We start from the raw sequence: 23,212 nt of genomic DNA, 5'->3' as shown, positions 1-23,212 counted from the left end.
GTAGAGAGGTTCTATCTGTAAGGTTAAAAACATAAATGTATATGCAGGACATATTGCAAAACCAAAGAGCTAATTTAGCAAGTTCTTGACAATTAAAGCTTTTTTTTTAAGGGGCGGGGGGAGGGGATATCATTTTCTCTTTCAAGCAACTGCTTTCTTTGAATCAATTCTTTACACAGGTAAAACAATAGGCAACTTCTCATGGTAACCTATAATCACACAGCTTTGCCTCTAGAAATATTCCTCCAATTTTTCTGTGATCCATTATATAAAATAATTGATAATCTGGAGTCTAYGATATGTTTACAGACTATCTCCTAATCCCATTAAAATCAGTAGAAGGCTTTTTGTTGTTGTTGTTACAAGGACACCAAATTTGTCTTTGTTTGCCAAGTTGTTTCACATCTGCAAAAGGCATCCATCAAGAAATGTCTTAAGAGACTGTAGTTGATGGTCTTTTGTACATTGTATTGAACATTGATAGGTATGCTATTGAGCCAGCCCTAGTTATCTGCACAGAGACAACTTATCTACACTGGTGAATTTGTAAGGATGGATCATTTAGTAAAATTAATTAAATTGCAACTCGTGGCATTTTCTCTAAAAAGTTATACTGTCATACTTGCAGAAGTTACATGTTATGTAAGTTAAAAGATCTGATTATCTTTGGATGGGTGCTGATATAGAATCCAATATTGTTGCATGAAAATAAGATTTAGTACCCATCAGAAGATCTGCTTGGAAAAATAAGTGAGCTTTTTTTTTCTTTTCTTTCAGCTAGTCTATTCTGTTTACAAGTATGGGTCTGTCTTTTGTGTTTGGCCCAACTTGCAGAAAGATAAAAATGCTAAGTTAAATAACTAATTTGTATTTTGTGGATGTACCTTTACTAGCAGGGAGCATTTTTAAGAAAAACAAAATTAAGTTGTTTGCAAGTGTTGATTTGGAACTTGAAATTACAAGAATTTGCTTCAAAATCCTGATTCTAAATTCCTGTTCATCCAAACAGAGAGCAAAAACATTGCTATAGTAACTTTTCTATACAATCAAACCCAACCAATTCAGCTTTAACTACTAAACACACAGTATGAAAATCTATCTATTTAAGGAAAAGAGCCAATCACTCAAATTATATGGAAAATAGTAACTAATGACCACAAAGATATCTTAATTTGTTTCTGGGCAGTTTGTAAGCAGAAAAGGAGTTCATGCTGTTAAATGAATATCCAGTTAGAAATTATTAGCTATGCTGAATTACTGAACAGCTTAAATGAAAATTGCCTAGGCAAAATCATTGGTTTGGGTCTTTGATGGTGGCTGAGACACACTGGTAAAGGATGTCAGGGAAAATTGAATCTGAGCTGTTTTTGGTTCCGGGATGGTGGGGATAGATAAGGTTTGTAAAGCCCAGTTACAGTTTATTGTACCCAGCCATGGAGTGATCATAGTGCCTTTGAATCAATCCTGTGAATCTCCAGAATAGAACGCTTTGTTTCTATGTCTTTATTTCTTGGGAATGGTTGTCTAATCTGGGAACAAGAAAAAAGAGGAGGATGTTGAGACAATGAGCACAGGCATTCTTTGCAGCACAGGCATGCCTTTACCCAAAGGCTAATTCCAGATCCACCAGATCTTTGGCTTCTGAGTATCACCACAGCAGCAAGTARAATGGGTCTGGGAAACTGGGCCCCCGTTTTTGTAGCTGTCTCTTTTTTGTAGTTGTTCACTGAAGTAATAAAGAAATGAACACAGGATTTGTCTTGTAAGTCAGCTATCTGCCGTTTTCAGCTCCAGCAACTTTTTTTTTTTTTTGAATTAATTTGTTACAGAGCTGGATTATTGATGACAATTCTTTATAAACATGAGCTTGTAAGATCAGGATGGACAACTGTTTAGACCTTCATGGCTGGGAATCATGCCATTACTACCCACAGTCAATGCACATACATGGCTATTTGGCTGTGTACCTCGTGCCATCTGTTCAGATGGCATTTTGCCTGCTCACAAATTGGTTAGACCTGTGCCAAGAGCAATTGCTCTAGATGGTTACACTGCAAAACACTGCAAGTGGCTCCTATTTTGTATGAAGTCTCTCTCTTTCGGACACCACATTAACACTTTGTTATATCCTATGGACATACCTGTATACTGCAGAAATTAGAAATAGAAAAAGACCATGTGCTCATCCTAACTTGTTGTTACTAAAAGATATCCTTTCTAAACCTTAAGAGGAGAAAAAAGTTACAGATCATTTCAGTTAAAAGTATTTCTACTTACTATTCTCCATCTGAAAAACTGTTTCTTTTTGGAGTGGTAAAAGCTAATTGAAAATTCACTGAAGGTAATAGGAATATTTGTACTGATATGAGTGGGTATTGGATTGGAGCTGTAAATGCTAGTAAATTGTCTGCTTGCTAGTGCCTCCCTTTCATGGATAAAATCAGATGAACTGATCGTTGCTACATGTGGTTGATTGATTGGTTTCTGGGATAAGTTTCTGGGAGAAGTAATTCTCCCTCTGTGAGAAGAGTTACAGAGATTTTCCTTTCTAGATCAGTTATTTAAATTCAGCTGAGATATACAGTAACCAAAAGTTATTACCAAGTGACATTTATACAACCTATAGGATAATTCTGCTTAGTCCTTTCTATTGAATAGACAACCATGTCATACAGTTGGCACATTTGTTGACAGCCTCAGCTGTGATCCATGGAAGTGAACTTATTGCTTGCCAGCAGAAGTAGCCCCTCTAGGTAAAAGCCAAAGGATATTGGCACGGAAACCTGAGCTCAGTGGATAAATATGGGACTTTATGCAGAAAACGCTGTCATCCTACCAACTTTCATAGCCACTAAAGTCATTTTAAAATCAAAACTAAAATAATATTTTTGTTTCTAGCAGGATCTACAATGAAGAATTCATTGTAGAATTCAGAGTATGTACAAGTATAAAGGAGTTATTTGCCTGTTTCTCTTTGAGAGTAATTAACTGTAGGAGTATTGTTATTTTCCCTCTATGAACTTTTTGCTGTGCATCAATGTCACTGTTCACTCTGGGCATGCTTAGTTGAATCAGGATGATATCATTTATGTGGGTGAGTTTCCATATATTGGTTTGTGGGAGGTATGATATTTTGCTGATTATAATCCGGAGGTTTTGCCAAAGCCCTTAGTTTGAGTTTCACATAAGTAATACTTATCAGTTTTTGCTTGCTAGAGGAAACCCAATTGAAAGAGCTGGGCAAGCCTTAAAAAGGAAAGTAAAGAGATCAAAAGTCAGAACTGTTTGGATTGCAGGGTGAAGTTTGCCTGTAATTTGGGTGTTTTATTTTCTGTTGTTTGTCTAAATAACTATAAAGTCAGTCTTAAGATATTGCCCTTTTATGTCAGTTAAGTCAGTTATAAATTTTATATTGTGCATCCCTTATGTTGGGAACTGTCTCATAAAACTGATGACCAAAATCCTAACAAACTGAAAATCCATAAAAAAAAAAGAAAGAAAAAAAAGCAAAAAACCCACTCATTAATTTCAGAGAGGCTAAGCTGTTCAACTACTGTCATTTCTCACTGAATTTTTACTAGTAGAGCAATGGACATTTGGTCCCGTAATTAAAAGTTTAGTTCCATTACTTCTAAGAGTTGAAATTTTGTCTAGGGACTATATCAGTTCTGAAGAATGTTGAGAATACTTCAGAAAGTCCATCACTGAACATTCTCATGTGGCTGATACAGCCTTTTATCCCCTTTTAGTATCTATAGCAAGTACCATTGCATGTTCCATATTCTAATTTTTTGTTTAATAAAGACAAAAGACAAAAACTATAGGGATGACAAAAAAGATATCAATAAGGATTTTGTAAAAATTTAAAAATTTGGGGGTTTTCTGTTTATTTACAGGAAATGCACTTACCACTGAAATTTATTGTGTTCACATTGAAAGTTGTGTAATACTAATATGCTAAAAAGACTTATTTTACATCAGGTTGTATTGTCATAACAGAAAATTATCCTCTTGTGGAAATGGTGAAATTTTACCATCTTATAAGTAGCATAAAAACACCAGCAAATTTCATGGGCAAAGCAAAAGCATAAATTCTCCCAGGTCTAGCGTGCACTGCATTCTAAGTTGAAAATTGGACATAGYTGAATACTTAGTGACCCTTTAGCTGAGGCATTCTGAAGTAATCTGAATAGCAGTATTCTTCAGAAATCCGTGAAACATTGGGAACTGATTTCTTTTACTTCCATGCAAATGAATGTGAATTTTCCTTTCACTTCACTGGGAGTAGGATTGGACATTTCTTGAGTTGACCAGCACAAAGTAACATTTATAGGCAAAAAAAGGAGAGATTTTTTTCAGCTCCAACAAGTTCATTTTTAAAAGGCACTTTGCTGTATCCATGTAAACCTATGTAACCCTACAGTTTGTTAACACTGAACTTTAATGAGTCCTGATAAGAAGCCAGTCAGTGGATATCCATTTAGCTAGTGATGATCTGAACTCCAGCTGATTGTCCTAGCAGCTGTGTGACTTCATTACCATTAGAAAGGCATACAGCCAAGCCAGCTGGAATCCAAAGAGGCTACTCAATACACATAGCATGTCAGTTTTTTGGTTTACGTATCAGAATTACAAAAGACTCCTATCAAAAAAAAAAATTACAAAATAGAATCTTTTTGAAGACTTGCTTTAAAGGCTAAGTTATAAAATAATTATTGTACCACATGGAGGCTACTTTGTCATATGCATTTATGTTTTATTTTATGTACTGTGTTACTGCTGTTTACATCTCCTGAGTTAGTGAAACCTAGATAGAAAATCTGCATTTTAGGTTACAAACATAACCCTATGTTATAATTTTTTATTTCTTAGTTAAGAAAACATTATTTTGTTGTGTTTTGTATTAATGATTTTGAGAATATATTGCTAGTTTCTCTTACTGAGGAAGTATTACTTTATGTTTGCCTTGTTATATTTTTCCTCAAGAATACCCTTTTGACCACAACAGGAAGCAASATACTGGACTAGATAGAGTTCTCCTATAAACTCTGCCCAGCTCTTTGAAAGAATAGATGTCAGTACCTATTTTACCGGAGAGAATTCTGGTCTGTGGATACTGAGAGAGTGGAGGAACTTTACTGAAGGCTCCGGTGAAGAGAGGTGATATGGCCTGATCCGTTTGACTCTTATAAAAAAAAATGTGGGTTTTTGAAGTACCTGGCTTTAATAAGTTTGGGGCCTCACTTTGGGGTTTGGAGTCTACTTCTGGGCCAAGCATCTAAAAGCTAGGTATTGTGGAGAGTTTATGTAATCTAGGTTCCTTAAAGGAGACGATATTTCAGAGATTTTTAAAGCAGAAATTTGAATGAAGACAAAATTTGTCCTGCACAGACATTTAAAAACTGGTATCAGTTTATCATCATCTTGACTTTCAGCTCCCAGTCTTGTCCTTGCCTTATCTGTTTGTAGGCTTTTTAGGTAAATTTATCATTTATTTTTCAGCCAGAGTAAAACTTGAATCTTTTCAAATATATTTCTTTGATATAACATGTACAATATATATTGCAGAAGTAGTTGTGAAGTAGAAGAAAGTGTCTAGTGTCTGGAATTTTTTTTCCAAAAAACCCTGACACAAGTCATAGTGTAAACTATCTTACAGGTTCTCTTAACATTTTTTTTTCTGAAATATTATCAGGAAAAAATGTAAAAGAATAGACCTAGTTCAGCACTGCAATTCAACCTACACCATATTCATAAGAAACTTGCTTTCCAAAGGGTTTTAATAAACATGCGCATCAGTCCATTCCTAGTCAGGAAACCATTTAAATACATGCTCAACTCTAAGCCCATGCTTGACACCCAGTGATTCCACTGGTGTTTTAGTCTAGGCTTAAGTGTTCTTTCTAAATTGGGCCTTAGTTGTGAATATATTTGAATCATTAAAGCATTTCTTCATCAATAAAACTGTTTGTAAGTCAATTTTTCTGGAAGAAAGATTTGACAACCAGACTCTGGGTCAAATGAAGGAACAAAGCACTTCTCAAGAAAACATCATCATGCCAAAAAAACCCTCATCTATTTTGCAGTAGTACCACTGATCCTCACAGGAGTGAAATGATTTATGTCATGAAAAGTTAGCTTTTACTCATATGATTTCATCTACAATAGGGGAAAAATTGCACAGCGAGGAAAATCTGAACTCAAACCTTTACACAAAACTGAATGATAGTACAGCTGGCAGAAGTCTGTAAGGATGCCTGAAGGCATTTTATATTTCTTCTATGCCTAGGATAATTTAAAAAAAGATTCTTGTGTAAATAGTCTAAATAAATACCATTCCTTTGTGTTAGAAATTTTTATGCTGCTTCTATATTATGCCTCCCAAGCTGATTGATACTAGACATTACAAAAATTTGTTGTACATTGCAGTTGATAGTAGAGATGCTATAATTCTTAAAGGTGAAGTTAGAAAAATGCTGTTTCAGAAGGAAAAAAAAAAGCAAGGCATTAGGTTAAATATTAATTTGAATGTCTTCAATAATGGGTACATAGGCTATTTAAGGAAGTCATTATTCCACTGTGTAGTCAACAAGAGTATTGATTAGAATTAATTCACTACAAAAAGTCTCCAATCATTTTTAACATAAGTTTTTCCTCTTTAACAGTACCCTGAAGCTTGTCTTTTTTGTGGTCAATTTAGCAACAAATTTGCAATTAATCATTTGCTGATTGCAATGAATGGTCTGTCGATAATATGCAGCTTACATTGCTAAAAGGGTTATACAGAGCTTTATTGTTTTCCTTTTGTCTTGGGAACACTTTGTCTAGCTGTGTTTCCTAGAATGGATTTTGAATAGATGTTTTGAAGTAACATGCCAGTTTTAAAGASACACCATGGACTGCATTGAGAGTATTAATCAAGATATGCCCTAACTTTCTTCTGGCATTACAGTGTTTGGACATCTGTTCTGACTCCTTATATGTGAAGTAGGACACATTGGCATAAATGAAGGGTTTCATTATCTTAAATGTCATAACATTTGTTTGAATTACTTTGTGTAGATTTTAAATGCTGAAATTATAATCTTGTTTTTTTATAGATTTCATTGTCCTTTCAAAAGACTATAAAAATGGAAGCCTTTTAAAAATTCCATCCATAATTCAGAAAGCATAATTTACAATTTGTGCAATAACAGTGAAATTGCAGTAGATGATACTTTAACAATTTCTAACAGTATAAGTATTTTTACTGAAAGAAAATTAAGGGCAAAAGATGTTTCTTATTCCAGCAACATGTTTTTGTCACACATAATGTATAAATGAAAGCCATTGGTAAATGTCCCTTTGGGGACTGTTGACATGGATTCATCTCTTTTGAAAGTCATGGCAGCTTGAAGTGCAACTTTCATTTTGTCTGTCAGAATGAAATGTCCAGTGTGTTCCAAGTTGTCCTTAAAGGAAGGTCTCGGTGGTGTATTTCAGGCATCTGGATGGGAAATGACTCTCAATTGCATGTACATATCGGAAACTAAAAAGATCAAAGTCTGAATTTAGACTTTTCTAAAACTTGGAGATGTTTGGATTACACTGACCTTTGAATTACATTGTTTTTTTGGACTTTTTTATTGTTTCCGTTAGCAGAACTAAAACACTAGTAAAATTAGGATTTAACAAATTTACATTGTCCTTATTAATGCTAGCATTATACCAAACAGTTATAACCATTAAAATGTTCTTACTCCTGGCTAACTTTTAGTGGCATATGGGTATGATATTTATGCTTGAGCATGCTTGAGTAACATTAACTACATTTATCTTCACTGTAATTACAAAGATAACTTTATTACAAACATTGGCAAGACAGGTGTCTGCTTACTGTGCACAAATTTGGGAATACTAGTTTGTCATTTAGTATTGATTACATTATTTAACTACCTGAGCTGCGGAGGCAAAGCAGTGCTTTACAAACAGGTGCTCTCTGATTTGCAAATTTATAAAAAAAAAAAAAACCAAAAAACTAGGAGCAGCTTTGAGCCTATTGCATTGTTGATTTTTTAAGGTCAAAAGTTGAAGTCTGATTTGACTACACTTTCATTTAGGCCAAAGATTTACTTAGAACTTCTGACTCACAAAGAAAATTGAGTTATTGTTGTTTATGGAACAACAATGTGGTTTTCCATCTGTAAAATATGTGTAAAAATAACTATCTGGCCTGGGGTTCAGAAAAACTATTCCGTTCAAATTGTTTCCAATGAAATTTAGTGGACCTGACTTTGAACATGTGCTATAGTGGTCTGCTGAACTGATCCACAGGAGATGAAAACACTGTGTCAGAAGATTTTAAAAATCACAAAGRTTTCTAGTCATATGTTAAAGCAGATATACATGCAGATAAATGTGTAGTTTGCCATTTGTCCATACAAGTAATACTTCACTTATATAAGTGGTCACATATTCCATGGCTCATTACAAACTAAGGGCCCTATTTTAAGAGATAAGGCTTCAGAGAAGAAAGAAACTGAAGAATTTCTTGTCTCACTCTGTTTGTCTCCACCTCTGCAATACAGTTTGCTGCCCCCTCAGTTTGATTGTACAATCATTTATACAGTTACTTGATGAACCAGTTAATTTTGTGGAATTAGACCCAAATATTTAGTGTAAATTACTTGATCTTATTAGCCTATTGGAAAATCTCATCTGTGTTGGAAATGCAAAGTAAATGGGACCTGTGCAAGGGGTTTGTATGCAGATAAGTTAATAGAATCCTCCCAAACAATTTGAGACTGAGAATAGGATACTGGCATAACACATTCAAAGCTACCATGAAAGCCTTAAGTTGCTAGAACAACCATGACGCACTGAGCCTGTCCAGATGGTTAAGCAAAGAGCATTATGCAAGTGCACAGATAAGGGGGGGGGAATTTTTTTGATTAGAAAATTTAAGGAATTTCTCAGATTCACTCATCACATGCTTATACTTCTCTAGCATTCTTCACAAGTCTTCTGCAAACTTAGATCTATGGCATATGAAAGGCAATATCTCTATTTCTTCAGAGAGATTTCTGTACATGGTCAACACAGCAGTTATAAAGCAATTTGAACTTTTTTGTTTCTTGTGTTAAAAATTCTGTTGTATGTTTGTAATCACGGCAAAGGCTGTGCAGTTTCCAGAGTTTCTGACCACATCAGGAAACATATTTTTATTTTACTGTGAGGTTATTTAATAGTGAAGTTACATGGCATAATGTCATAATGAAATATAAAATTGGTAGTCACTAAAGTTGCTGTGTGTTTTTTAAGCTAAAGCCGATTTTAACTGCATGCTAGTTTTGTTAAAATATGTTTACAGTTCTTAATTATTAGTCAGTTGGATACTATAAAGAGTATTTTTTTGTTGATATTCTCCGAGTATCAACATTCCAATAATAACCTGTGACTTATTCTCTTTATACCACATAATAGAATCTCTCTGGAATAAATAAATATATTTAACCTCAAAGTCTTTTAATGTCAAAAGATGACAAAAATAGGTACTGCATAACCTCTGTGTGCTATACACTGGGTAGATCATCTCTGTAAAAAGTTTTGCATGCCTAAATTATTTATTCAAAGCAGATATAAAGAAAGGTTGGTCTGTTTCAGGAGGAAAACGTAGGAATCAGTTTTGGAAAATTTGAATATGCCTACTGTAAACACTTATTCATATTGGGCATGTTTTAACTCTGCCATATATCCAGATACCAAGGTCCAAAAAGACTTTTCTTTCTGTATGCCATAGAATGCTCTATGTTTCTGGAATACAGAATCTTGTTATTCATACTGCATCTCTTTTGCAGCCCCTAAATACTCAGTAAGATGACAACTAGTTCCATTTTTTGATCTAATTTGTATTTCAAGTAGACATTTTTGCGGAGGCTACACTTTATTTAACTTGAGAGAAATTGATATCAAACATTCTTTATATGAACTTTATATTATGTTTTGGGAGAACAGGCATATTACAGAGAATATTAACCCTGTATTTTTCATGGAACTACTGGTCATGGAAGTGAAGCATGTGACTTTTTTACACTCAAGGAAGAGCCTGTCCACTTGTACTATGTATGAAGACTGCTATGCATTCGTCTTAAAAGTTACAAACTTGAGTAACAATAGCAATAAAACGAGTGTGTGATCAAGATGTTGTCATCCCGCAATCTGTTAGGGTCATTAGACCCTAATCTTTATGAACAGTTTAATTTCCATTTCTGCAGTGCATCTTTTAGAGGCTCACTCACTGTTAGAAACCACTCTGGTAGGGCCATTCTAGGCATGAGTATCTCATGTGAATCTAACCCACAGTTCTTGGAGGCTTCTTAGTTACCCAGGTATTTTCACCCTGTTACATAGAGCACTCTCACTTTGATACAACCCTTTTTCTTCTGTTTACCATATGACCTTACTCTGCTGTAAGGCAATCTGGTACTTTGGCATTAGCTATGAGCACTAGGGAGAACCATTTGTAGGAACAAGGCCATGTGTAGGAACCTCCATTAGACTTTTCTTCTGCTTCATCGGAGCTTGGCAGTCCTCAAAGGCTGTAGATAGATTCCACATGCCTGAATGCCTGAAAAGAGTAGGCTACCTCTCTTTCTCTCAGGATAGCGTTGGCCAGGGTCTGCAAGTATGTTCTGCAGTTCTCTCGTTATCTTCCTACAGCTATGTCATGCTTTGATGGATACTTAAGGTCTGAACTGGATCCCAAGTGCTATCAGCACCCAAGAGCATGGCCTAGACTGGTGGAGGAGAAAGGAGGAAGGAAGCCTGAAGGAACCTCCTTGGAAGCCTGCGCATGAATGAGGAAGCTTTGTCAGGACCGCAAGTTGAGACACATCACTGAATGATGGCAAGAACCAAAGGCCTTCATTCTTGGTCAGGACAAAATGTCATTGTGTCACTCACCCATTCAAACTGTAGACAGAAGAGTGCCTCTCATATTTAGCCTTCTATGTGTGGCACTTTGACCTTGATATCTAGAAGTTATGTCAGACATTTGACAATGGAGACTTTGATTTCTTTCTACATTGGAATATTCTACAGCTGATCACTTAATAAGAAGTTTCAGGTGTAGTTAAGATTAAGACTATATGAAAGATATGCAACATAAAATTGTGGAGAGCAATACCTGAAAAAAAAAAATCCACTGTGCATGCATAAGTTAACTGTACTCCTAGACTAATAACATTTGGACCTAACAATCCTGAATTCGACGAGAGAAAACAGAGCTTGCTCTGCCCTTTCAGATATTTTGCAACAAGTATTTAAATAACATGGTTATAGAGGTAAAATCTTTGAAGAAAGAAATAACCAGCCAAAGGAAGGAGGGCAGCTTGACTAACATGGCATGCCCAAGTTAAAGATGTACACCTTTTCGTCAGAGCAAAAAAACCCAGAAGCGTAGCTCACTTATCATGGGTCAAATGGAGAAGATGGTGACGGTGATGAATGTCAATGCTAATGCAGTCAAAAAAGGTGAACAGAGCAATCCTAAAATCTTTCCAAGTAAAATGGTCTTGAAATAAATGGAAAACACTTTCAGAAGTCTGAGTTGTGAGGAACGGGAGAAAACTTCTGTCTGATAACTGTAGATCTGCTTAATTGGGGATAATGCAGGGAAAGACAAAAACAAGAAAATAAAGTAGAAAGAAAGTGGCTTTGGTCATATGAGAAAGATTCAGAGAATATTTTGATTGCTGCAGCAAAAGAACAAGTGCAGATATTGAGCAAAAGACAAAAAAAGATGCTTTTAGGCCTTTAGGAGAGAGCAAAGAGTATCAAAGATGTGAGGGTGAGGGTAGGGTTTTAGAAAGTTTGATGTGAATCAATGGAGAGAGAGAACAGCTGTAGCTGAATAATCTAACATCTAGTGTTAATTTATGTTTTCTTTTTTTTTTCCCTAAGATTTGTTTGTCCGATGGGGAAGATAATAAATAACATTATAATACAAAAATTTAAATTTCAAATGGAAAAACATAATGAATGAGGAAAACGGTGACCTTTTTCAATTAAGAGAAAAATATTCTTACAGACTGTAAATCAGTAAGAGATGTTTCAGTGGTTTGCATACTTCTTATAAATAACTACTATGGAAAACAAATGAATAACATAAATATGCATTAAAAGCATAAGTCTCTGTTGCAAAAGCTCTGACTAACAAGTTATGTGAAGTTGCTAAGGAGACGTCAGGTGAGCATTTATTATTTGATCCCTATCAAGCAAATGAGCATATAAAATGGGTGGTGATACGAGATTTGGCTTGGACACCAGTGGAGATTTCAGAGGACTGCTCAAACTGTTGTATTTTAGGCATAGCTTCATTCAGCTAAGCAGCTAGCTGTGTTAGGCTTCTTATTTGGTTGATACTGAAAGACTTCCAAAAGACTCAGAGAAAAGGCTCAGAGCAGCTTGTTTAGGTACCTTGAATTGCCTTTTGGAAGAACCTTTCCACATAGCCTGTTTCTTACCATTGGTCATAGTAGGAGGATAGAGAGACTGTCCTTCCAGTTTAGGCACCTAAATTAAGGGCCTAAATTTAGCCTCTGTGAATACTACACTAATGCCAACTTGATCAAAGCTAAAGAGGAAAAACACCATCAGGATTTGCTTTTTTTATTAGGACAGTGTTTGAAGACCATAAACAAGTAGAGTTTATTTTTTTCAAGACAGTTTACAGGCAATTGAGTACCTATCCCAAATATGTCTTTTTCCTCTATGTTAACTTTTTTAGTATGATGGCAATAATTAGTATTTCACCAAAAATGCTTAGTAGTTGATTTTTTGGAAAAATTACATACTTTCCTCAAAATTGCCAAAGTACTGGGCATGAAATTCTGGATGTTTGTTTCAAGCTAAAGAGACTCTAAATGTGAACTCCTCTTCTCTGCTTTTTACTGTATATATCTGTGATGTGTGTTCTGAAGAACAGCTATAGAAACAGCTGTTTTCGTTGCATTGTATTGATTATATTGATTTTCAGTTTGAGCTGTGACCTTGATGGTGTTCTGCTCAAACTCACTGTGCAGAAAAATTTTGGGCAATTTCATCATAGTTCTCCATCAGCAGTAGCCGAAGTGCTACTAAAGGTTTACCACAGAGATCTTTTTAATATACAAGAGGTCTCTGAACAACTTTGTTCTTTGCTCTTTATACGTCTATGCTGGCTAATTGCCATGCGATCACTTTTCTTCTCCCTTTAGCAACCACATGAACACTCAGCATGAATCTAGAAGAACCATTTCTAGTTACAGTAAATTTAGAGTGACCAGATTTAAAGAAAAGGAAGAAAGATGTGCTCTATAACCCAGCATATTCCCAGCAGCAGTCATGGTACAGGGGGCGTGCTTTCTGCATCATATTAAGTCATGGCACACACTTTTAGTCATCTGATCAGACAATAAGGTAACAACCCTGTCTCCCAGTCTTCTTTGGTGATCCTGGAATTTAGGTATTGACTTGAAAGATGGATGCATAGAAATTTTGTGTCAGTTTCTAAAAATTCAAAATAGCTCCTCAAAGAAAGTCCCTGAGATATTGTTACAAAGGCTTGTCTTGCAGGACTGGTGCCTGGACTGGTCCCTACACAGTTGGGACACCTGGTCATGCTAAATGAACTGATCTACAGTAAATTCTGTTGAGAAAATTTGTGTAGATGTCCACATGTTATAGAGTTATACATAGGCAGAACATAGTTTTTCTCACAAACACATCCTTTCCTGCAAAATGGAGTTTAGTTTGTGGCTGCATGAAATACTTCCAGTACCAAATTATTCAAATACAGTGTCAGAAATTCAACAGACATCTGATTTTAAATGAGGAGGGGGAGGTAATATGCTTACATCCGATGTCCTGCTCMAAGTATCTTGTTACGACTTCCAAATATACCATTCTCTGGTCATTTGACCACCAGTTATAAATACTGTGGTTATTCATATTTCATCCTGATTTTAGAGATATTACCTTTTTAAATGTGTATTTAACATGTGAACTATAACTTGACTTTGTAATAGATGTACAACTACAATTTATTTAAATATGACCATATTTAAATACAGGGCTGGTTGTCAGCAATATCACTGACACAAAGAATAAGATTATCTTGCCAGCTTATGTGTTTTCTTTGTGAAACAAGGAACACAAGTTTCTCAGATTTTTTCTTAAGAAAGTAAATGGCATTATCTTTTAGTTTAGCTATTTCAAACCTTCCTCAGATGTATAGGCTCAGAATTGCACTAAAAACTAGGAATACTGTAGGAATTCACCAAAAACTAATGTATTAATGGATTTTTTTGGAAGTCTTGCTACTTCCTCTCCCAGGTTAGTATATGTAATTTAATCAAAAATACCTGAGAGTCCAACATGAAGTGGTGACATACTGATCCAAACAAGGCAGGACCTAAGGCTTCTGGGTTATCTTTTTCCAGATTTGGATCATTGAATATGTTTCTGTACTATACATATTATGTGTTCATTTGAGGCTGTTTGATTATTATCAGGTGAGAAATATTAAAATCAAAGGATGTATTGGTGGTTTGGGCTTTTTGCTTGTATGTGCAGAAAATGTAATACATAATAATGATGACGAGGTTTGTTTATCTAGAAAATAATTTTTATTCTTGAGCCGCTGCAGAAAACTGTTCTTAATCTGTTTTCAATGATTTTTTTTGTCCACCTTTACCACTCCACATTAATAACTGAACTGATGTGAGCTAACTGGTTGTTCAGGTTAGATTTGCATTCTGATCCAAAGATTACAGGTTACTGAATTATCCCTTAATCTTCCTAGCCTTGTGAATCCATTAAGCCTTAATTAAAGAGGCATCTTAGAAAAAAATAATCAGGTCATTTATATCCAAAGAAGATGCACATTGGTCATTTGTTTGTTCACCAGCATAAAAATTATTATTTAATGGAAATTTTAATCACAGCAAGCTTATGGATAGACATATATTAAATTCATTAATCTTTCTATAAGGTTATTCACAATGTATAAGGTTACTCCTCTGAAAAGACTGCTTCAGATTGCTTTCCGGTAATGCTAATACCCATTAAAAAGATGAATATATATGTGTGTAAGTCAATCATAAGGTATTAAAGAGGTGTAGCAACTTAAGCTTCTTTTCTTCTTGGCAGGTCACTTTGAGAAATGTCCTAGTTCAATTAAAATATTTTTTCCATTTCCTAGTAGTAGATTCAGATATGCTCTGTCTGTTCTCTATCTTATCTTCGCTGTCAGGATTTAAAACAAACCTGAGTGAGATAATAGAAGGGTAGTCTAGTTACTTCAGACTCTGAACAGGATCAAATTAAGGGTATATATGTGTGTATACATATTTGCATTCACCACACACTTCTCCTGGTCAAATCTTTTAAAGAGAATAAAGGACATTATTCAAGAGTGTGCTTTTAAGTTTATTACCACAAAAAGGGTAAAATTCATGTTTTTGTTAAACCAGAATAAACTACAACTCATGTTCATCAAATGCTTATCAGTTTCTTCATCTCTGCCTTTAAAATTCTGCAAAGTGAATGAAGTCATCTAATGTAGAGAGACACACAAAAGAGAATACTTTTTTTTAGATTAAATTAGTGATACTATGAGAAGAAAGTTCACAGAAATTATAATCATCTAAGCTATTATCATATATTGCATATAACATCTAAATGACTGTAAACTATTGTATATCTTAAAGAAATAGTATTTCATATTAGTAGCATACAACTCAAATATTCATAAAATATTGTCAGAAACACAAAATTGTCTGATTAGTTACTTAGTTGAACTTCTAGTTATAAATGCTCTATATTCAGCATTCCTTTGTGCACCAGCATTGGATCTGATGCAAAAGTGTTCCTGAAAAATATCTCGTCTTGGATACTTTGGTGCAAAGTATTAGAGCACTTTATGTATAAAAGGAGCTTTGTGGTTGAAGCATGTGTATAGTGAAGGGTGCTAGCTTCCTATGATCACATAATGCCTTCCTCCTCCTTTCACCTTGCAACAGGCCTAACACCAGTTGTAACTTCTCAGATTATTATTAATATTAAAACTGTTGAGGATTAATTAGTCTAGGTATGTTTGTGTGCATTTGTGCTATATTACTTTTGAAAATAGAAAATATTTAGGTTCAGGTATAATATCTCTTCTGGAAATTTGTATTTTAGGCTAGCACAAATATCAATTAATTTAAAGTTAATAATAATGCTCATGTGTGTTATTAACTATAGATCAGTATCTGGCTCCCAAGTGACCTTTCTCAAAAAATGATTTACTTGTTATCTTTTTAGGTAATATTATGATACTCGGGAGTTTGCTTTACTGGCTCAGGGGTTTTCTCTTTCGCGTGAGCTTTATTATCAAAAAAAATAAGAATTTCTCATACTTTATTGGTCATTCAAAATGTCAGGTACCAGAAAAGTTCACAATATTAAGGCAATAATACACAAATATTCAACTTATTATGCATGTGGATATTGTTGTGTTTTTTTCAGTATAGTTAATTAGGTGATTTCAATATAGCTTCTGACACAAAAAGAAATTAATTCTCCATTGGTCCAAAAACAGTAGTAGGCTCTAAGTAGATTATACTAGATGCCTCTTTTTTGAAAGGACTGATTCTATTTCAAATGTACCAGAAACAGCTCACAGTAAGGGACCCGGACCCTCTGCTCTCCCCATCCAGGAATATAAAGGTTGTGAGAGTTGTTCCTCAGGATTCAGGTATGGCACCCAGTAATTCATACAGCTGTTAGAAGACAGAACTTGCAGTCCTGCCCACTCCTCTTACTCCTGTTACTTTTAATTCTCCTGGTTGTTTTTCATTTATTGACACTAGGTTATAATATATTATCTTAACAAATAAAAGATTAGAGATATTTAAAAGAAAAAGGGCTGTTTTTTTTTTTTTCATAAAACAATTATCTTGTTAACATGCAAGCATTATGGGCTACTTCCAGATCATCCTATAACATGGAGTTGTGGCTGGGAAGGGGTTTATATGCTATACAGTTTAAGGGCTGTGTATAGTGGAGTCAGCTGAATGTTTTAAGACAGCAGTTGGGCCTTCCGTAAATTGAAGAAATCTGTAGCAGTTCCCATCCTTTGGAGCTTATCTGTGTGCAGTTACTAGTCTGGTTAACAGTCTTCGTTATCAAAGCCATAGCATTTCAGCAGTTTTTGGATGAAATTGGTCTGATGTATGCTTGTCCTGTGTTGTGCCCGTCAATATTAGTTTTGTGTATTACCTTTTTTACCTCTCAGCTCATTAAGGTAGTTGATCTGTTTTGGAGTCAGAAAATGTACGGGCAGGGGAAAATTTCAGTCAAATCAACCTTGCATAGAAACAACTGCCTGTTTGCCATCTGCAGTGGGCATTGATCCCTAGCTTGTTTGTGCCGTGCATTTGTTATGCATGAGTAAGCACATCAGCCTTTTCATTTCATTCATTAGACAGTTAGTCCTTGATTAGTGTTTCCTMGTTTCTGTCAAATATGCTACTACTCCTTTATTCAGTTTGTCTTGGGTCTGTCTTTTTGTTTTGCTTCAATGTAGAGAAAATTAACAGTTAACCACAACAGTAGTCCTTTTATTTCTGTTTCATATAGAACTGGCTATCAAATATACTTTTTCTCATATTGGCAAGTCTAATGTAGGATAAAGTATTAATGATGGGTCTTTCTAAAGTTAACAGAGTTATTATTTTAGTTCAACTGGCAGGCTTTGTTTAGAAGTATGACATCTCAGGGTTTACTGTCAGCTTTGTTTCATCCGTATTCAAGAACTGTGGGATCACCTGGGTACTTGTGGGTATTTGCATTATAAAATTGCATTGCGCATAAAAATAAATTTAAAGCAATGGTAGGTGGAGTTTGAGAATATTGCATCCAAAGTTTCAGATGACGGTTTGGATGACAGGACAGAAAGAGAAGGCTTTTTATGACTAACAGTAGTTCATTCATTAGGATTTTTGCTCTCATTTCCTTGTAGGACAGTAAAATGTTAACTGATGGTTCTGTTCTTAAAGGTAGAAAAAAATAATGGTATGTTTGTTAATAATGCATCATTCTATATGCATATTTATAAACTACATAATGAGATCATAAATAATGTGAAGATTTCAATGGAGACAGTATGTTTAGTGATGCCACTAATTGATTTCACTTGATCAGTGATTACAAGTCATATTGCTAAAAAATTCTATACTGTGCTAAGCCCTTATGTGCAATAGTGTGAAAAATATTATGACTTTTCTATTGCTTTTTACTCATAATCTTAAAAGTTTATATAAATGTTATCAATTACTCTGAGCACTTCTATTTGACATGTTATCAAATTCACACATTTATTTTTTCAAAGTGCTAACCATGGGTTAGTAAGCCAAATCTAGAGGTTGTACCAGTCTGTTCTCTGGAGTTTGCCCTGTTTGAGACTCTAATAAATAAAAAATGACTTCTTCCATAAAGTTGCAAGCATGTTTGATGTTAGTGGGTACCTATATATCTGCACTAAATAATTACTTGCTTATTTAAAATTTCTRTTAAGGTGGATTCATTTAAATAAAAATGATTTTAAACAAAATATGTTAATCATGTTTGGAATCAGCAGTAAGTTACAGTTTAAGTATTTTTTTTTCGCTAAATGCTAATTCTTATCATTTAAAACATGTTGCTAGATAAGGGCTTCAAACTGAATTTAATACTTCTCTGAAATTCATGGGGTTTATATTTCCATGACTTTTTAAGATGGTAAATAATGCATTTTTCTACATGATAGTTGATTATAGTGATGGTTTCACTTGTAGTTTTTGTCAAACTATTTAGATGGAAATTAAATTCAACTAAAACTATTATTAACTAAAATAACTCTTCTTATATTAATTTTCTTATATATGCAGTATTTTAAGATATAATTATGGAAACATGATTTGCAATTAATAACATGCATTTAACAATTAAAATAGTATCTTTAGTGAGAAAACCAAATGGATTTCTCTGTGTTTACTATGTCTTGCAAGACTACAGAGCTGGTAGATTACATACTCTCACACCTAGTTTAATACTTATATTAAAAGATGAAAAAAAAAAACTGATTACTTTCTTAATTCCCAGTTTGTAAATATTGAATGAATTAGTAAGTGAAGTAAGTGTTAAATGATCTGGAATGAAGAAAACATTATTTTTATATCTACATAGGAGATGCAAAATTACTGTGAAAACTGATTCTAGCACAACAGTTTCAAATACTTTATTTTCAGCAATTTCAACAGCTACAATGGTTTGATTTTCTTTAAAAGCATATCAATATATAGATATTGTATACTATTTCATTTCAGATATGCATTTAAACTAACTATGACTAATCATCAATTACTGTATTTTAAAATAATTTTAATAAGATATATTTAATTTAAATAAGAAGTCTCTTTTAAATTGGAAATCCTGATTTTTTTTTTTCCCCAGATCACTAATTTTTTCCATCCTGATATGTAGGAAATGGAATCTCTCCCTAGCATTTATTTCCATTTTCTACCAAATTTTGTAGAAAGTTATTGAACAGCCATATGCAAATATCAACCTGTATGTGTATAACGTAACTCTGCTGAATCTCTCAGCTTTACTAAAGGAATAGATTTTGTAGACTTTATTTAGTATTCCAGCGAAAAGAACTGTTTGAATGGTCTTACTGTAAACCTTCAGCGAATCTGGATGCTGTTTGCTATAAAGAAGTTGAAGACACCTTCAGTAAAAATAACTATTATGTCTGATTTGTAATGAAGATTGTAAAAAGTGTAATAAATTAATTGTGTTCAGAGATATCCCATTCTTGGAGCAGTGTACCTGTGAGCTTTCTAACTGGTCAGAGTTTTGCTCTTATTGAACAATGATATTTCACAAAACACCTTACAAACGATATGCCTTGGTTACAGGTTTGATTTCATGTTTTGCAGTTTTCCCAACATGATAGATTTATAGTTTTCTTTTTCCTGTTAGGATGCTTCAATTGCCCATAGATTCCATATCATGAGAGAAAAACACCCAGAGAAGTTCAACAGTAGGTAAGAATCTAAAAATATTTGCGTGTGAAGAGATTCTTCGGATGTTATTAAGGTATGTTCTATAAGGGGTTAAATTTTGAATATCCTTTAAAATACTGATTCTTATAAAGGAGAAGAAATTGGTGCATCTCATATTATGTATGTGCTCCCAGACTGCTTGTAGTGTAACTGTTTTATATCTGGTATTTCAACTGAAATGAATAGCATTATAAATAAACTGTTCTCACATGCAAAATGTTTGACTTGTAAGACTAACATGGACAAGATGATGCATTGTGGTATCTGAGGATCCCTGAATTGACACTTTGCCATTAGGCACTGAAGAACACTTATTAGACAGCTGCAGATGGTGATCCTTATGTTTCATTCCCACACGCACACTGGTACATTGACAAGGGGCTCTTCCATATATACTCTTAGTAAGGGCAAGTGAATGCCATTTTACACATAAATGCTTTTTATCATTAAAGAGCTTTGGATATGTAAAAAAGTCAAGAATGAGACTTTGCATCTGTTCCTTGTGTTGCTTTTTGAATTTGGAATGTTATCTCAGAGCTTTTCTGGAGATTAAAAATGTATTACAACATGTACTGTAAATTCACCTTCTTTCAGTATCTGGTTTGTTGAGTAGATAATATTCATAATGCAGTGCTTATGTTTGTCTCTATTTATTTAGGTAATTTAGCACATCAGTTGTGATGGGTAAAAGCAACATTTCAGAAACTTTAATTAACATTTAAAGGCAGAGGGAAGAGGAAAGAAAGACGTTAAGTGCATGGGAATAAAAGGGGCATATCTAGAAAAAATTATTAACCCAAAGGTTTTGTCTTTCTGAGCCTACTCAGTCTTTCTTTAGTTTTCCGTGGGGCTAATCTGGAAAGTCTTGTGAGATGCAAGTCTTCATAGAAATATGCTGTTCATGCCAGTGGGTTGTCTAACTCCTTAGAGCTGTACRGAATGATGTTTGAATATTATCTATCTTCTTACTGTTTTCATGTCATGGGTATAAATTTTACATTTCCTATATTTTAACAGGCAGAGATGGGAGCTTTTTTCTTGAATACTCAATCTGTTTAGCATCTATGCAATGACAGACTATGAACCCAAGTGTATATTTCTGTTTAAATTCCACAGTAAACATTTATGTTGTATTACCTCTTATTCTTACCCTGATGCTCATCATTCTGAAAGAATTATGTTATGAATAGATCTGAACTTAAACCTAGCCTGTACATCAAAATGTATTATACCGATTCAGCAAGACTAGAGGTATTGGACACTTAGCAAATGCAGATATTCTAGGCCCTGAAGATGAAGCTAGTTTATCAGTGGTCTTTCTGCATATTTTCAGCGGTTGGCAATTATAATTTATAAAAAGCTTGGCTAATAACATGAGTTTCAGATCAGATTTCATGTCACAATAAATCATATGCCATTAATAACATCTGCTAGCAGACTCACCTTGAAATTCATCTATATTTTAAGGAATCTGATGTTTCTAACATTATCTTAAGGAAATTAATTACAAAAATATATAGTTCAAGTCCCTACGTGCTATGGTACTGAGATACTGAAAGAACGTGAAAAAAATCAATGATTCTCTGCATTTTGAAAGGCTATTCAGAAAGATTATACATTTCTAAAAGAGAATATAAAGACTTGGGCAATGTATTGTGATAGAGACTGTTTTTTAAAATATTTCTTCTTTTGTGTAGTGATAAAAAATGCAGATTGTTGTTGTTGTTGAATAAAATTTTCCAAGCAATGATGCTAGGTCAGAAATAGTTTGTTCTTCTAACAGTTACTAGCATGTGGCAATGCTCCATAATAAGCTGTAGCATCATTTTTGCTGCATTTTGCTGCAGTATGTGAAAATAAAGTCCTTTTTAGATCTCTGCTAAACAGCAAGACATATTTTACTTTTCACCAGAGTGTGGAATTTTCTATGCAGTTTAAATGATTTAGGATCAGTAATTCCAGCTGAGGTCAAGTGGGTTCATAGTGGGCTCCAGAGTTAATAGCACTTACACTTTTGAAAATCCTACCTTGACACTTCTGAATATCTCTCCTGATTCAAAAAAAAATTTTTAAATCCTTTTTTGGCTTTCAGCGAGTTTTCTCTTGCCTGATTTTCCAAGGTTTTGAGCTCCCATAGCTATCATTCAGTTCTGTAAAGCAGGTCCTTGAATTGAGGTACCACTCTGAAGATGAATATGTAAACAGGGTCTCATCTCCTTACAGAACAGAAATGGCCCTTGGTCACAATATACTGTAGCTAGAAACCTGAATATGAAATTGGAAGTAAGGTTTCCATTGCTATAATAGCCAGAACAGTGCAAGCAGAATGAGATGGTGGTCATCTTGGCTAGTAAATCAACAAAATTGTCAACTTGATTCAAATGAAAAAAAAAATTGCCTTTGAGTTAACTGTATGTGCAGAGTTCTGTCAAAACCTAATGGTGTTGCGTTTGCTTCAGTGAGGTAAAGTACAGTAAGTTTTGGGTTGGAGAATCTTTTTTTTTTTTTTTAATTCACAATAATTACAGTCTTCAAACTCCTGAGAACATTCCTTGACATTCTCATCCCATATTTTATGGGAGTGTAGCAATAAATAAATAAATAGAGCATACCAATATGGAAATTCCTGATATTTTACATTTGTGTGTGAAAGCAGAATCTTTCTGCACTGGTTTATCATCCCAAAATGAAGATGAGAGTACATCACAAGGCTTAGGAGGACTTTTAATTACTACTAGTTAATATTGTAGAATACTCCGGAAGTAGGTGACTCATTATGGACTTTGACACTTTTAAAAAAACAAGACTTAAATATGTTCATGAAAATCAGAATCTCAGCCATTCTATAGGTCTGGAGTGCTGAGGTTACTGTGCTTGAGAAAGCATGGTTCAGTTCTCAGTATCTCCTGCTTAAGAATAGGGCCAGAATTCCTGATTTCAGTGTGGAATGGTCAAGGTAACCTCAGGGGGAAGTAAACTTGCAAAAGACAGCATTTCAAGTAACTATCATTAAGCTAGGACATAGCTCCTACTCCTCCTGAAGACCTGAAGCTGAAGAACAGGTTTAGTGCCCTCCAGGATGAGGAGGAGATGGGCATGGCTGC

At 34.4% G+C, this 23,212-nt stretch overlaps 1 protein-coding gene across 1 annotated transcript in view; it reads left to right on the top strand.

Annotated features, from left to right (window-relative positions):
• Positions 1–23,212, top strand: part of DGKB (diacylglycerol kinase beta) — a gene marked incomplete at its 5' end in the record, with an annotated part of 289,302 nt that overhangs the window by 113,294 nt on the left and 152,796 nt on the right. Inside the window, one exon of the mRNA XM_026070300.1 lies at positions 20,026–20,090. Within this exon, the coding sequence (XP_025926085.1) occupies positions 20,026–20,090 (65 nt within the window). The remainder of the gene's footprint in view (positions 1–20,025; positions 20,091–23,212) is intronic.

This window comes from Apteryx rowi, unplaced genomic scaffold (assembly GCF_003343035.1).
Source record: "Apteryx rowi isolate R43461 unplaced genomic scaffold, aptRow1 scaffold_309, whole genome shotgun sequence".
Lineage (NCBI taxonomy): Eukaryota > Metazoa > Chordata > Aves > Apterygiformes > Apterygidae > Apteryx > Apteryx rowi.
This window is presented reverse-complemented; position numbering and strand designations above follow the sequence as displayed.